The following is a 13404-nucleotide window of genomic DNA, read 5'->3' as shown; positions in this document are numbered from 1 at the left end:
GCCACATCTGCTTGGAGACCACGTAAGCAGTGTCTGCGAAGTGGACAATGTCTATTTTAAACGAGTCTCTGACTGCCGATAGGTCACTGTCTAAATGAGTGAGTACATCTGACCTAATGATGCCCCTAACTCCTTAACAACCACGCAATGTGCCGCATGAGCTCTTAATACCTTCTATGGCTTTGCTTCAGAGAGGTAGAGAGAAAATTCTATTCATAGGCACTGCACGAACTTGTTAACACTGGACCTCACTAGTGCACTGTCACCTGAAATAGCATTAGGTACTTTTAGACAGTCCTGTTAAAGCATACTTGGACACTTCTAAAATCTGGAAAAAGTCACTGTAGTGATGTAGAACCATTACCTGAAATAGCAAGTGTCTGGGATACTATATAACCACTTAAATAATTAAAGCAGACAAAGCAATGAGAATAGTACCTCTTGTATTGACATATTTCAACTCCTAAACGTCTTCACACAATGAGGAACTTTTAAATCTTGTCACATTATCACTGTACATAATTACAAAGTGGCAGAAAGGTTTAGAACAACAACACTAACACTACTGATAACATCCATTGAAAATAGATTCATACCATCTCTTTTTTGTATTTTCTGTTACAAAACAGCACAAACTGTAAATATACAAAACACCTGAGTTGGTTACAATAATATACAAGTTCTGAGGACTGCACATAAAGTAGGCATCCTGAGGTGTGGTGTCATGGCTACATGGCTAAGGCAATGCATGTGAAAACAGCCCAAACTCAGAAAAGCTATACACAATAACACATGGCCACTGCACATTTCTGCATCATATTAAACATTGCAAAGGGCATAACTAAAACATTATCAAATTGGCTTTCTAAACATGTAATATGTATCTTTCACTTCCATGTTAATGCTATGGGTCTATCACTCAATACTTTCTGTTCAAACACATTTTTGTTACATCTATAAACGTATATTGTTAAAGATTGCCATAAACAGCTACTTGAAATGATACAACACTGAATTCAACTGACAAGTGTTAATAAATATGAAAACTAGACCCTCAATTAAAGGCCTTGCCACAAAGCTGCATCTGCATAATGACCAAAGTTATGTTCAGCAGTTTACGATATGGCACTCAGTTCACCATTAGACAGTTAGCCATTACTTTACATTGTTAAACAACTATAAGAGTCAAGTTTCTATTTACATATTTGGTGCCCCATGAGGACTTTAAGAAATGTATCTCATTTAACACAATATTGCCATATCAACTTTCATCATCCACACTAGAGACTGCATGTGATTTTTAGTTCTTGATCATAATACCTCATCTGGTATTGTAAAAATGCTTTTTTACAAGGTATATTGTATCTTGAGTTACAGTACAACTGCTTTAAGGGAATCAAAACTGTACAAATTTGTACTTGAAGTTGGAAGTCCATTTGTTTCAGTGGCATCAAATTCTGAGTGAACAATTCTGGCCAATTGAGCCATCTCTTGTTCAAGTTATCTTAATATCGGCCCATTTCTTTAGTAAAATAAATAAATCTCATATCTTGTGTTTTGACACATACATTTTGTCAGCAAAAACATCTGTTGATATACAAAGGGTACTGAAAAACACAAGCTGCAATGATTTTACTCATTGGAAACTTCTCTCTAGAAAGATACTTGTGATCACCCCCCCCCCTCCACATACACAGACTCAAAAGTAAAGTTATCATCTCATTAAAACTTTCAAAGCATATTCTCAGGTGCATGCTTTCAGTTAACTTATGGGCTTTTAGCTGGGAGTTCTGAAAGCTATACATGACACTAAAGTTACTATGGCAAAAGACCAAAAATTATATACCAGTAAAAGGTACTTCAAGCAGGGTACTTATTTTCTTAGAACTTATAATCCCTTTAAGGGTTCTCTTCAAATATATGGCTGATTTGGCTCCTCGAGCCCTGAAAGTTTCAAAAGGGCACATTACAGCTTTATTATTTACAAGATTAGTATAAAAGTAGCCCCAAAACAACTTTTTTCTTCCTGCGAATCACAATGTCTGTACCTCCTCGTATACATTGTATCCAATAAATAAGGAGGTAGGATTGTCAGTGGCATACATGTACATGTACATGTAAAGAGGTGTGCTTCAATTCTCCTTTGTGCTTTCAATCTCCTTTCAGTTTGGAAAAAACAAACAAACAAACAAACAGATAAATACTATATAGTAAGAACCAGTAAAAAAAAAAAAAGCTCATCAATTTTTCCTTTTTTCTTTACACATATGTATCTGTACTGCATACCATAAAACACATTTATATTGTCTCTACCCATCCTGTGAGGTAATCCCCTTAGACATATGCAAAGTTGGGAGTCATTTCTAAACCTGTCCACCCTTTCCCACCTGTTTCAATAACAAGTGAAACCAAATATTCAACTGACCAGTGAAGAACTGAAACAAAATTCTAAATCCACTCTTAATAGAATTCCATCTAAAAGTTACTTCTTAATTAAGGTATACACACATACTTCCAAATTTTCGTCCCATCTTGTTTGGAGGTACGTGTGTATACCTTTAAAAAGAAGTCACTGTTAGATGAAAGTTCCATTAACTGTGATCATATGTGACTAATGAATCTCTTCAATAATAAATCCACTCTATCTTTCAGTTGATTAAGATCTAGAAATGATGCCAACACAACTCTGACATACAAGTTAAATGTATATATATATATAATCTGTCTTTGTGTTTACAGCTGACTGCACCCAGCCGAGCCTGGGCTAGACTGAGGTGGACCCTGGCTCAGGTTTTCTGTGGTTCTGCGTGTGGTACCCGTTACAGTCGTAGGTTGGTAGTCTGTGTGGGAGCTGCGCTGGTGGGACCTGATGTCTGGGTGGAACAGGGGAGCTGTTGTTGTCGCTTTTCTGTCTTTTAGGTCCTAAAGAAAGTGACAATGAATGGCGTTATACAGCGGCATAAAAGATCATTCATTCACCACTACCTATGAGTCTGTAAAATACAGTAAGTCTGGCATAGAGTCCACAACTCTACAATAATGTACAATTTTACAGTCTGTAACGTATCTACTTGCTGATTGTACAAAATGTACAATCATGGCAAAATGTTATAATTACAACAATGGCAAGATACTAGTCATTATCAACTATGTCATCTGTAAAACCTTTAAGATAATACAATATTATAGGCTGTCATGTTTACAATTGTTCTACTACAGTAAACTTCAACGTTCCCCTGGTAGAAGTAAGCATACTATACAGAACTGATGTGAATATGACCTTTTACCTGTGTGAGTGTGAATGTACCAGAGCGTTGCTGTCAGCACTATGCCAATAACAAAAGCAGCAAAGGCAATGCCAACCACAGTCCCTGCCTCCAAGCCTTGGATCACAACTGGTGGATTGAAAAACAATACATTAAAGCACTTGGACTGGTCCCAAAACCACTGCAATAGAATACAGCGTGCGCACACTGAAATCAGTCATCAAAATCAAATACAGGTATACACATTAAATACTATAAAAAAACAACTTAAAATCCAATTCCAAACGTTATGGAATATACGGTACTTACTCTGAGGACCTTCTTGTCTGGACTTGACTTTTGATTCCTCTGCTTTTCCTGCAAAAAAATGTGCTGGATTTAATTCCTTGATCACATACAGAAGTTGTCTGACTGAAAGGCTGAATATGTACAGGTACAATCAACACTAGGCCATCTGTATACAAAATGTCCGACATTTTCCTTTTTTTCTTGATATCAAATTATGCACTTGCAGCAGACATTCGTCAGTCTCGTAAGACTACGAATAGTATGTTTTCTACACAATGTACTAAATGTTTTTTCGCTTTGTACGCTTGACTTCTGAGGCAAGTTTCTGCTTTACTTCCCCTGTTCCAAACCCTCTTATGGGTCCCCCACTTGCACTAATGTAAATATGTAAGTGAAGAACAAGCTCCATCTGTTATACAACTTTAGGCCATGATCATAAAGCCTACCTTTGTGATCTGGCTCCTCCGTTCCCGAGCTCCCACTCACAATGAACGGCCCCACAAAGCGATGCTGTGAGTACACGCTACTCTTTGGCACTCTATGCTGTTCTGAATCTCGCTTTCTCAGGCAAAAGTCATTCAAGTCCACACACTGGAATGAGAAGAAAAGGAAGGCAAAGTTCAGTACAATAATGTATCTTGTATAATTTCCATCCATCCATCATATGTTCTATTCCAAAATGTACAAAAATTACATTAAGATCAGATTACTGATGTAGAGGCTATAACATCTAACATTAAATCCCTATAGCAGTGAAGTTTTGCTTATTAGAAAAATCTATCCAGTACAACCCTGTATAACGTTTTTTTTTTTAAAAAGCCTAACATGGGTTTGACAAAGATTTTAACCTCTGCCAATGGAGATGACGTTTTCAATGCCACCTGTGTCTATTTGGGTATACATGTGTGTGAAGAAAAAAAGCTGTTATGAATGGATGTTAAGGATTTTTTAGTAGTCTTAGGGAGTTTGTGTCTCATGCATTAGACTTAAGGCAGGGTAGCTACATCTTTCAGGCTGTGCACCATTCCTTTCTGTCCTGAACATGCTTCAACCAAGATTTTGGGTTTGTAGATTATCTTATCCTTTCAGCTGGGGAAGAAGACTTAGTGTCAAATCTGCCTATAGCAGCTACTTAAGAGACTGGAGAAATGTGGCCACTATAGATAGGTGGCAACTATAGAGAAAAATTACTAGGAGCAATAAGTTAATAAGTTACGTGATTTCAGTACCCACTGATCTTTCGAAAAAAAAAGTGACCGCAATGGCCAGGCAAAGGTGGCTGCGAATACAGGTTTGACTGTATCAGTTTTCCCTACCTGCTCTATCTCTGGTATGAAGATGTCCCCTTCGCTGCACACCGTCAGCTGGCAGTGCAGGAACACAAACGGCATGACCGTGTTCTTGGGGAGGAAGCTGAAGCGCTGCTTCTTCTGTGTGGACAGACTGTCTGTGTCCATGGGTGTGACTGCCAGGTACTGCACACTGTTACTGGTCACTGGGCACCTGGGGTGGATGGCACACATAAAACAGTTCTACTACTGGTATTCATTTTCACTGTAGGAAGATATAATTTTTTTCTTTTTTAAATTTTTTTTTCAAGGGTACATTTTGCAAAATTATCCATTTATTTTTATTTATTTTCTCTGTATCTTATTTTTTTTCTTGTTTTGAACCTTTATCTATTCATGAGCAGCTCAAATCGGCCTGCAGGCCACTTTTCATTGAGGTCATGATTCTATTTTCCATTAGAGCAAAGAAATGCTTCTTTCAATGGCTCAGTTAAACTTTTGTTCACAATTTGCAACAACCTAATGCGTGTCCTGACACAAACTATACCGTTTCCAGACAATACAATCATCAGACCTACTAAAAGCTCCTGATCGATTGCTCCACCTGAAGTGTCATTTGGCCTTATCGGGAAATTGCACTTACTGGAAAAAGGATGTTGTTGTGGGCAGTGTTGTCTATTTTTCCATTACATGTATTGGCTACAGAAACAATTTCATTACTGTGTGTCTCAAGGATTTCCCATTGAGACATAACAATGGTAGAAATGGCTAATGCTGCCAAATGTGTTGGTTGAACCTTAGCACACTTCCAGAAAGACTTACCCATCTTCTATCAGGTTGTAGAGAGGTGGGCTGTCTTTCAGTGATGAGTCAGACATGTAGCAGTGGTCCACCTTCAGTGCCAGCCCTTCATCTGCAGGTCAGTAGATGGAGACAAAAAGCTTAGCATCATGTGTCTGTACAGCAAAGGGGCTACCAGCACTGAAGTTCTCAAAATACTTTTTTCAGCCAGGTTGTCAAAAGCCAAGTTGTGCCATTAACATTTCAGGTTGCCCGACCTTTCCTTCCAGTTACATGTGACTACTATGTTTTATCTTATCAAGAAATAAGTACAAAAGCTTATGCACATAGGTGGGGGAAAAGTGGCATTCCAACTGGAAACTTCAGGTTGTACACTGCATGGGCTACCTGGGTTTAAAAATTGTGCAAAGCAAAATGTGGCTGCATTTTTTAATGGGCAAATTGGGTATTTCGAACACTGATATGCATTCTAAAATAGACCAAGAACTTCATTGGAATACTATACATCACATTTGTCAAGTTTGACCTATTGTACTGTCCATTGCAAACTTGTTACGTACTGCATTTTCTTGGTTAGAGTGCGTACCCCTGATTTGGCATATGTTGCAAACAAATCCACCTAACATATCTGATCTTTACTCTCTGATACCAAATCCTTAATGCGACAAACCTGTAGCAACTTGAATGTCCACGAATATTCTCTCGTCCGTCTCCTTCACCATAGGAAACTCCACCTCAGGTCTCATGTAGAGGGACGTCTTGTAAATCTCCATGTGGAAGGACACAGGGTCATCGCTGGCTGCTGTAGGTACAGCCTGCAGAAGTGTTCAGGAAAACGTTTTTAGTGACAGTTGGGAAGTGGGCCAGAAACTTTTGTCACAGTTTTTAATGGATAAAAATGTGTATAGAGCAAGTTAAGGATTGCTCAGTTACTGGGTATCAATTCTGATGGGTTCTTCCTTGAATTGTCATCACAGTTGCCATAATCTATTGATTATGCCTATCATCATTCTGTTCTCACCTGAACTACAAAATGTCTAGACTACAGATTTCAAACCTCTGGTCCAGACAGACCTCACATGAAGCAGTGCTGCAGGTGTGACCTCCTGAGGAGGTTTTTTTTTTTAAAGTCTTGTAGATGCATGACGCTGTCAGCCACAATTTTATACATTTTCACAATCCAGTCATCAGCTGGTCACACAGCTTTGTCTCGTACAAACAGTCAAAACTGCCCAAGGAGATCACACTGATGAGGACCAATCAAGTCTGGTGTATGCAAATAGGTGGTCGCTATAGATAGGATTCCTATTGCTTGTGTCAATGGAAGATTACCTAAGGGACCACCAAAAAGTGGTCCTGATATAGAGGTGGTCTCTTGTATAGGGTACAGGATTGACTGTATTATGCACTATCATACAATCAGAATCTGGTGTATGCAAACAGTTGGTCACTATAGACAGGATTCCTATTGCAAGGGTCAATTGGAAAATTAACTAAGGTACCACCAAAAAGTGGTCCTGATATAGAGGTAGTCACTCATACAGGTATCATACAATCAGAATTGACAGAAACCTACCTCCAAAATGGAACCATCGATGCGTTCCTCCGCCAGGCTGACTGACGGGTAGTCGCATTCAAAGTTGGCGATGACAGACGGGACTTCCAGTTCCATGTCTCCAGCGTCTGGCCCGTCGGCTGAGCCGGCGTCCCCGCTACCCTCCTGCTGTATCTCCACCATGCCTGACAGCACCACCTGGAGGGAGAAGCATTCAGTAATCCATTATGTTATAATTCATCTAATTACATCAGCTTTGCTTTCACAGCATTATTGCAGATTATAGCTAGATACATGTACACCACAGTCTCCAAACAGATCCTACGGTAGGCATAAGATAGCATCAAAAGCTGACAGAGGAAGCCAGCCTAGGAGTGTGTTTGGCTCTCAGTGGCTGATGACTCCCTTTGGCCAGCTGTACTCCTTAGCCAGCTTTGATACTATCTTAATATTGCCACTGGTAAATCTGCCTGGTGATTAGATACACCATGGATATCTCACCATGGATATATCTCTCTTTAAAATCTTTTCGAAATACCCAGTAATACATTATTCAGACTGATAGGCCCTCTATCTCCAAGATGATCAAATTAGTGATGTATCTTGGTTTAATGGAGTGATTAGAATTTCATAGTCACAAAAACATAGCCCAACATGCCATTGAGGTCAAAGGTGAGGGTAGGTTTTGAAACTACTAAATTCATTGTGTATGATCATTGATTGAATAATTTGTTTGTGAAAGAGATCTACATGAATAGATCTTCAACTACACTATCTTGGGGTAAAAATTTGACATTCTTTTGTGCTATCTGGGTTAAGTATTGCTGGCTTCATCACAGTTGCCATTGTCATATTTGCATCACAAGACTTTCATTACATTCATAGCCATCTACTGTTGTTTTCACATGAATTTATACAAACTGACAACCAACCAGTCTTCATCATCACAATCACAGTTTCACAATTGTCTGTCTCACATCCCAGAGAAAATTACTTTCCCCACAACAGGTAAGGAACATTATCAAGTTAATGTAATAATAATTCCTTTGACTGGTAATTGTCTGACAAGATACAGAGTATAATGAACTTTCCCCACACTTTCCAACACTGTACTGTGCAGTATCAGCAAATTACACAACACACCACGGGAACCCATAGCTTCATGTCATACGTAATATATCTCAATCATTCTTTACCCCTTTAATGTAATTTTCCCTCTTGCATGGCGGAAATTGCTTTGAGCAATAAAATCAATTATGCCTACCATCTAGGTGGTAGACTAATAAAAGTAACTTTCCCTCCTGCGTAATTGCAACACAACACACTACAGATGTAGATAACATCATATTGATTTCATGGCTACTGTAGCTGTATGTACGTGGGCAAGGTGAATTGATATGCCATTAGGCTGACTTCTGATCAAAATACATACATACAGAGTTTTAAAGACAGCAGTGTATTTGAGAATTTATCAATACACTTTCCATACTGTAAGTATGTGCTATAGTGGCAATTAACAACATCAGTACGACCAAGCACTAAAATGAATCTTCTTGATGGTGACTGATTTTATCATTATTGACAACTAAAATCTATACACATGTACCAGGGCAGTATCGTAACCCTAGGCTAATACAGTACTTACAGTTGATGAGAATTCCAAAATTCCACCCAAATTCAAACCCTTAGGGGGACATATGCTATAAGAAGAATCTATCTTGATCACAAATCAACTTAAAACCAATTCAGCAAAAAATGCTGCTACAAAATGTAATCTCCTTGCTAAGCTGTTGTGGTGTTTTAGATACATTAAAGAAAAATGTACAAGCCTAAACCTATATCCTTGAACAACTTACAAGCCAAGGTTGATGGGTCATTAGTGGAAACCATGCAGCTTACTACTACTAGAATAACTAGAGATTCAATGTGTAGTTCCTAGTGATGAATGCATGTTCGTAATGACACCTCCTCTTTTCCTTGGACCCACTTTTGAACTCACATCCTCTAAGATCAAGGACAGGGGTTTGGAATGAAGGAAGAGGGAGAACACACCCTTCCCTGTTGTCTGAGGATTGTGTAATCTTTGCTATGTAAGATATGCTTCAAGGCATTTCCTATTTGGATAGATTTCATCCAAAGCATACTTAACAAAAATATGATCTCCTCATTGTGTGTGGGATCAAGGAGGAGGTTGAATTAATATTCAGAAAGAAAAAAATTGCACTCCTTCAGCCACCAACTCCCCTAGCTAATTATTCTGCCGATTCAGTGAGTTTCGACTTTTTCTACTGACAGTGATTGTAAAAAAACAAGGGAAGGAAGGGGAAGACAAAGAAACATCCTTTGGATCATTTGGAGATAAAACAAACCATCCTGCAGACCACATTTCTGATAACCTTAGACTAGGACCCCATGTCACATTGCTACAAGAAAATATCTATGATTAATAGCAAGTTGAACTTTCTGACCTGCTATTTCGACAGACCTTCTGATACAGGAACTCTTGTCATTGTTCCTGGCATAACCTCAACTATGACATATAACTACTTGATAACCTGGGTCAGTTACATCACATATATCATCACTGACTGCACCCCACCCCCACTGTGACATGGCCTTGTAGGTTTGGTTACTGCCTGAAACTGTTCAGACTTGTCATCAGCATAATACCCAAAAACTATGGCAAACAATTTTCAAACCACTCCAATGATTCATCAGATTACCCATACATAAATGTGCTGTTGATAATCCTCATAATGTTATTGATGAAATTTTGTTGCACTGTATCTGTATGTAGTTTAGTATCTGTATGTAGTGTAGTAGCCATTGCCATACGTCGTATCCTTTACAATTGTCCAGCAATAAAGTTCATTCATTCATTCTCTTTCTATCTTGGGTTGTGATACATATCAGATTCTACATGTATTTTGTTTCTACAAGTACACTGGGACAAATGTAGGAAATATTTCTAGCAATGCTGTCCTTTTTAGCTCCCTAAAACTCCCAAGTATGTCTTTTAACAATAAACATTTCTAAAATGATACCAAATATATGTGAATACATAGCAATCACAGTGTAAGATTTTTCATGGAGTCCAATTTCAAATGATTCAAAAGACGACCTCATTAACATGAAGATATCAGCCTTCTGTCAAGATATGTAAGATTTATTCAAGTCTAAATATCTTCTTTTCTTCCTGCTTTTAAGGAGTAATCTTCAACAATTTTGTCCAGTGGAGGTCTTCCTCCCGAAATAAACATTCTCCAATGGATAACGATAACTAAGACGTATCATTTCAATGCCAGGCTGATGAAGGCTAATGTACAGTAACAAGACTGCAGTATACATATATGGACAACAGAGATAAAAGAGTTAAGAAAACACTCAGATAGTCCAACTCTCTGTCAAGGAACCAATGCCAAATTTACAAACATGCAATCTGATACTAAAAATGTGACATATAATTTCGAACCTAAAACAATACTGCTAGCAACATTAATGCCTAAATACCTCTAACTACAAGAACTGGGCATTGAGCCAAAATTGCGATAGATTTACTTTTGAATATAAGTCAGTTAAGAATTGTCTGAATGCTGGTTTTGAAACAGCAGCATCACCATCAGCTTTTGGAAGATGTACAAAAATTGTAAAATAATCTTCAAGTTGATCTGAATCTTGTTTTTCCTGCATACAGGCTAACTCCCACAACCAGAGAAAGTAGCAAGTCCAGACTGGATCCGGTTATCGTCAAAGACAGTACATGTAAACCAACAAGTTTATTTTCATACACATGCATGCTGTAACCATACACGTATGTCTCCACAACTCTTCCTCCCTGGGTACATGTTGTTTTTGCCACCAGTATTCCTAACTGACAGGAAGGACAACAAGCAAGGACATTTGTAGGAAATGAAGGATCGGGTCCTTCAGCCTCTTCCTGTCTGCAGGTTTCCTAACATCACACACACACTTTGTGTTTTCATACTTCCACACCTCTGGGAGTTTTGTACAGTTAAGAACACACAAACTTTAACTTCGTCACATCCTTCCAATCTGTAGCAGGAGTACACAGGAAAACAGAGGCTGACCTTGAGTTGAAGAGATAATGGTGTGCGAAAGGAAGAGGCTATAAACAACGAAACTGAACAACCATCTTGTGGTACAAAATCTCAGAGGTTTGTACTTGTACTTGAAAGGAAGAGAAACAAAACAAATGACTTCTTTTTTAATCATCAGAGTAAACCTCAGACTAGCCTGGATACCAGACTGTTTATAGGGCCTACATAGGCCAACTGAGTCACACCCTGATAGATATTATAATGATTGAGATTGGGCTGGATTGGTCTGGAATCCAGGCTAACCTTAAGCAGAGTCTCTTACTCTGTCTGTACTGCATGGTATTCCTACTCCTAGTTAAAGGTAATAGAATTTCAGAGCCCAAACTGCCTCAAGTATTCTGAATCTAAGTAACAATCTCCCTTCAGCGTAACATTTTCAACCAATTTTAATCATACAGGAGAAGGGCCAAAAACAGTAAATTAATGCTTTTAAATTAATGTTTTGGTTCGTCAGATTCTACATGATCATAAGAATTACTGTCAAATGTTTGAACAAAATGATTCTCATCCTTCACCCTGCTAAAATCAGATCACTAACAAGTGTCTTCCATCTTACGTCTTTGCCACATACTTTGGAGTTAAGGGGTATAAGCTGAAGTAAAGTGAGACTGTGGGGATTTCAGAACCCAGTCCCCCTGGATTACCACATTCTACAGCCTTACCCCCATTAGGATTACAAAGCGTGATTTCACTTCAGAACCTACTCAGAACCTACGCATTAGACTGTCAGTCAGAATTTACTGACATTCTTCTCTCAAAGCTTCATTTTCAGCCTCCCATGTATCAAAATTATCCTAGTCTTTACCCAACAATACAACTATTCACAGTTGACACGAATCTTTCACTATGGATAACATAATCCAGCAAGCTAAGCAACCCATAGTGTTAAAGTTTCACCCCTGACACTGAGATTGAAATGTTAGAACCCATGGTGTTCATTGATATCATGTATAGCTGTCATGCCTTATGACTTGGGTAATTAATCCTGGAAAATATCATTTTACCAAAGAAGGACAAAAAGACAGCACCTGACCAGTTTTGTATAAAGTATAACAAGTTTGTGGTGTCTAAGTCAATGCAATTGTGATTAAGGACTTGTATGTGAGTTGTTTTTTTCAAGGAACTTATATTCATGGACTACGATATTTGATACTATAAAATTAATGATATTTTCCAGTTTTTTTCTCTATGGATATGGCCAATACACTGGAGGATTTAAAAGATATCAGATTCAAGTGACTACAATTTAGACAAAAATATAATACTTCTGATAAAAAAAAGCAAAATGTGGTGTAAGTATATACATATAGATCATTTTCAACATCGTTCTACAGTTAATATAACACAATGGCCTGGCTACCAGAGATGAGCCATTCTGTAGTGCATACATCAGGTTCTGGTGTTGGATAACTTGGAAGGAGATCAACAGCAGTCAGCTAATGATGTATGTGCAGGGGATCCCTGCCAATGTCTATGTAACCAGCCATTAACATTCAAGCTACTAATTCAAACACAGCATGCCAGGGCAGGGGTGACTGTAGCAGCCTTCTACAGAAGGGACATGTCTACATGTAACATGATGCACAAATCAGTGTCAGGCAGCCTGAAAGGGCAAGGTTTTATGTAGGGTTCTGTTTAAAGGGCCCAGCTGGCAATGGCCTCAAACAGGTGTGTGCACTTTTCTGGAAGCATTTTGCCTATACTTCCAAAGGTTTTATGAGTACAAAAATACATTATTAAGTTATTGCATACCTACTGTCAAAACACAAACAAGATATCAGCTGCAGTTCACAAGGAAGCTGCTGTGAGACCCATAATCTAATCTATTATATTATAGGTCTGTGAAGAATAAAGGCCTGTTATCCACCTTAACTTTCATTTGTCTTTTTTTGAATGTCCTTACAATCTTAAGAACTGCCTGTACTTAAAAAGAGTCACCTGTCACTTGGTCATTATCTTGAGGTCATTTTTTTTCATCAAAAGCCAATTACTAGATTAACATCACAAGGGCACATTTTCTTCATCTGTGTTGTGTCACTGAGTCTTGGCATTGCCAATCTCAACTGCGTATAGGGATGCTTACAGCG

General features: G+C 38.4%; 1 protein-coding gene across 1 annotated transcript in view; it reads right to left on the bottom strand.

The window, feature by feature from the left end:
* Positions 1–426: 426 nt before the first annotated feature.
* Positions 427–13404, bottom strand: part of LOC118420816 (transforming growth factor beta receptor type 3-like) — a 30206-nt gene continuing 17228 nt past the window's right edge. The window contains exons 9-16 of the mRNA XM_035827832.1: positions 7221–7397; positions 6315–6459; positions 5666–5756; positions 4871–5057; positions 4001–4145; positions 3576–3623; positions 3288–3395; positions 427–2922 (exon numbers count right to left, since the gene is read on the bottom strand). Coding sequence (XP_035683725.1) covers positions 2765–2922; positions 3288–3395; positions 3576–3623; positions 4001–4145; positions 4871–5057; positions 5666–5756; positions 6315–6459; positions 7221–7397 — 1059 coding nt within the window. The 3' untranslated portion in view covers positions 427–2764. The remainder of the gene's footprint in view (positions 2923–3287; positions 3396–3575; positions 3624–4000; positions 4146–4870; positions 5058–5665; positions 5757–6314; positions 6460–7220; positions 7398–13404) is intronic.

This window comes from Branchiostoma floridae, chromosome 8 (genome assembly GCF_000003815.2).
Source record: "Branchiostoma floridae strain S238N-H82 chromosome 8, Bfl_VNyyK, whole genome shotgun sequence".
Lineage (NCBI taxonomy): Eukaryota > Metazoa > Chordata > Leptocardii > Amphioxiformes > Branchiostomatidae > Branchiostoma > Branchiostoma floridae.
This window is presented reverse-complemented; position numbering and strand designations above follow the sequence as displayed.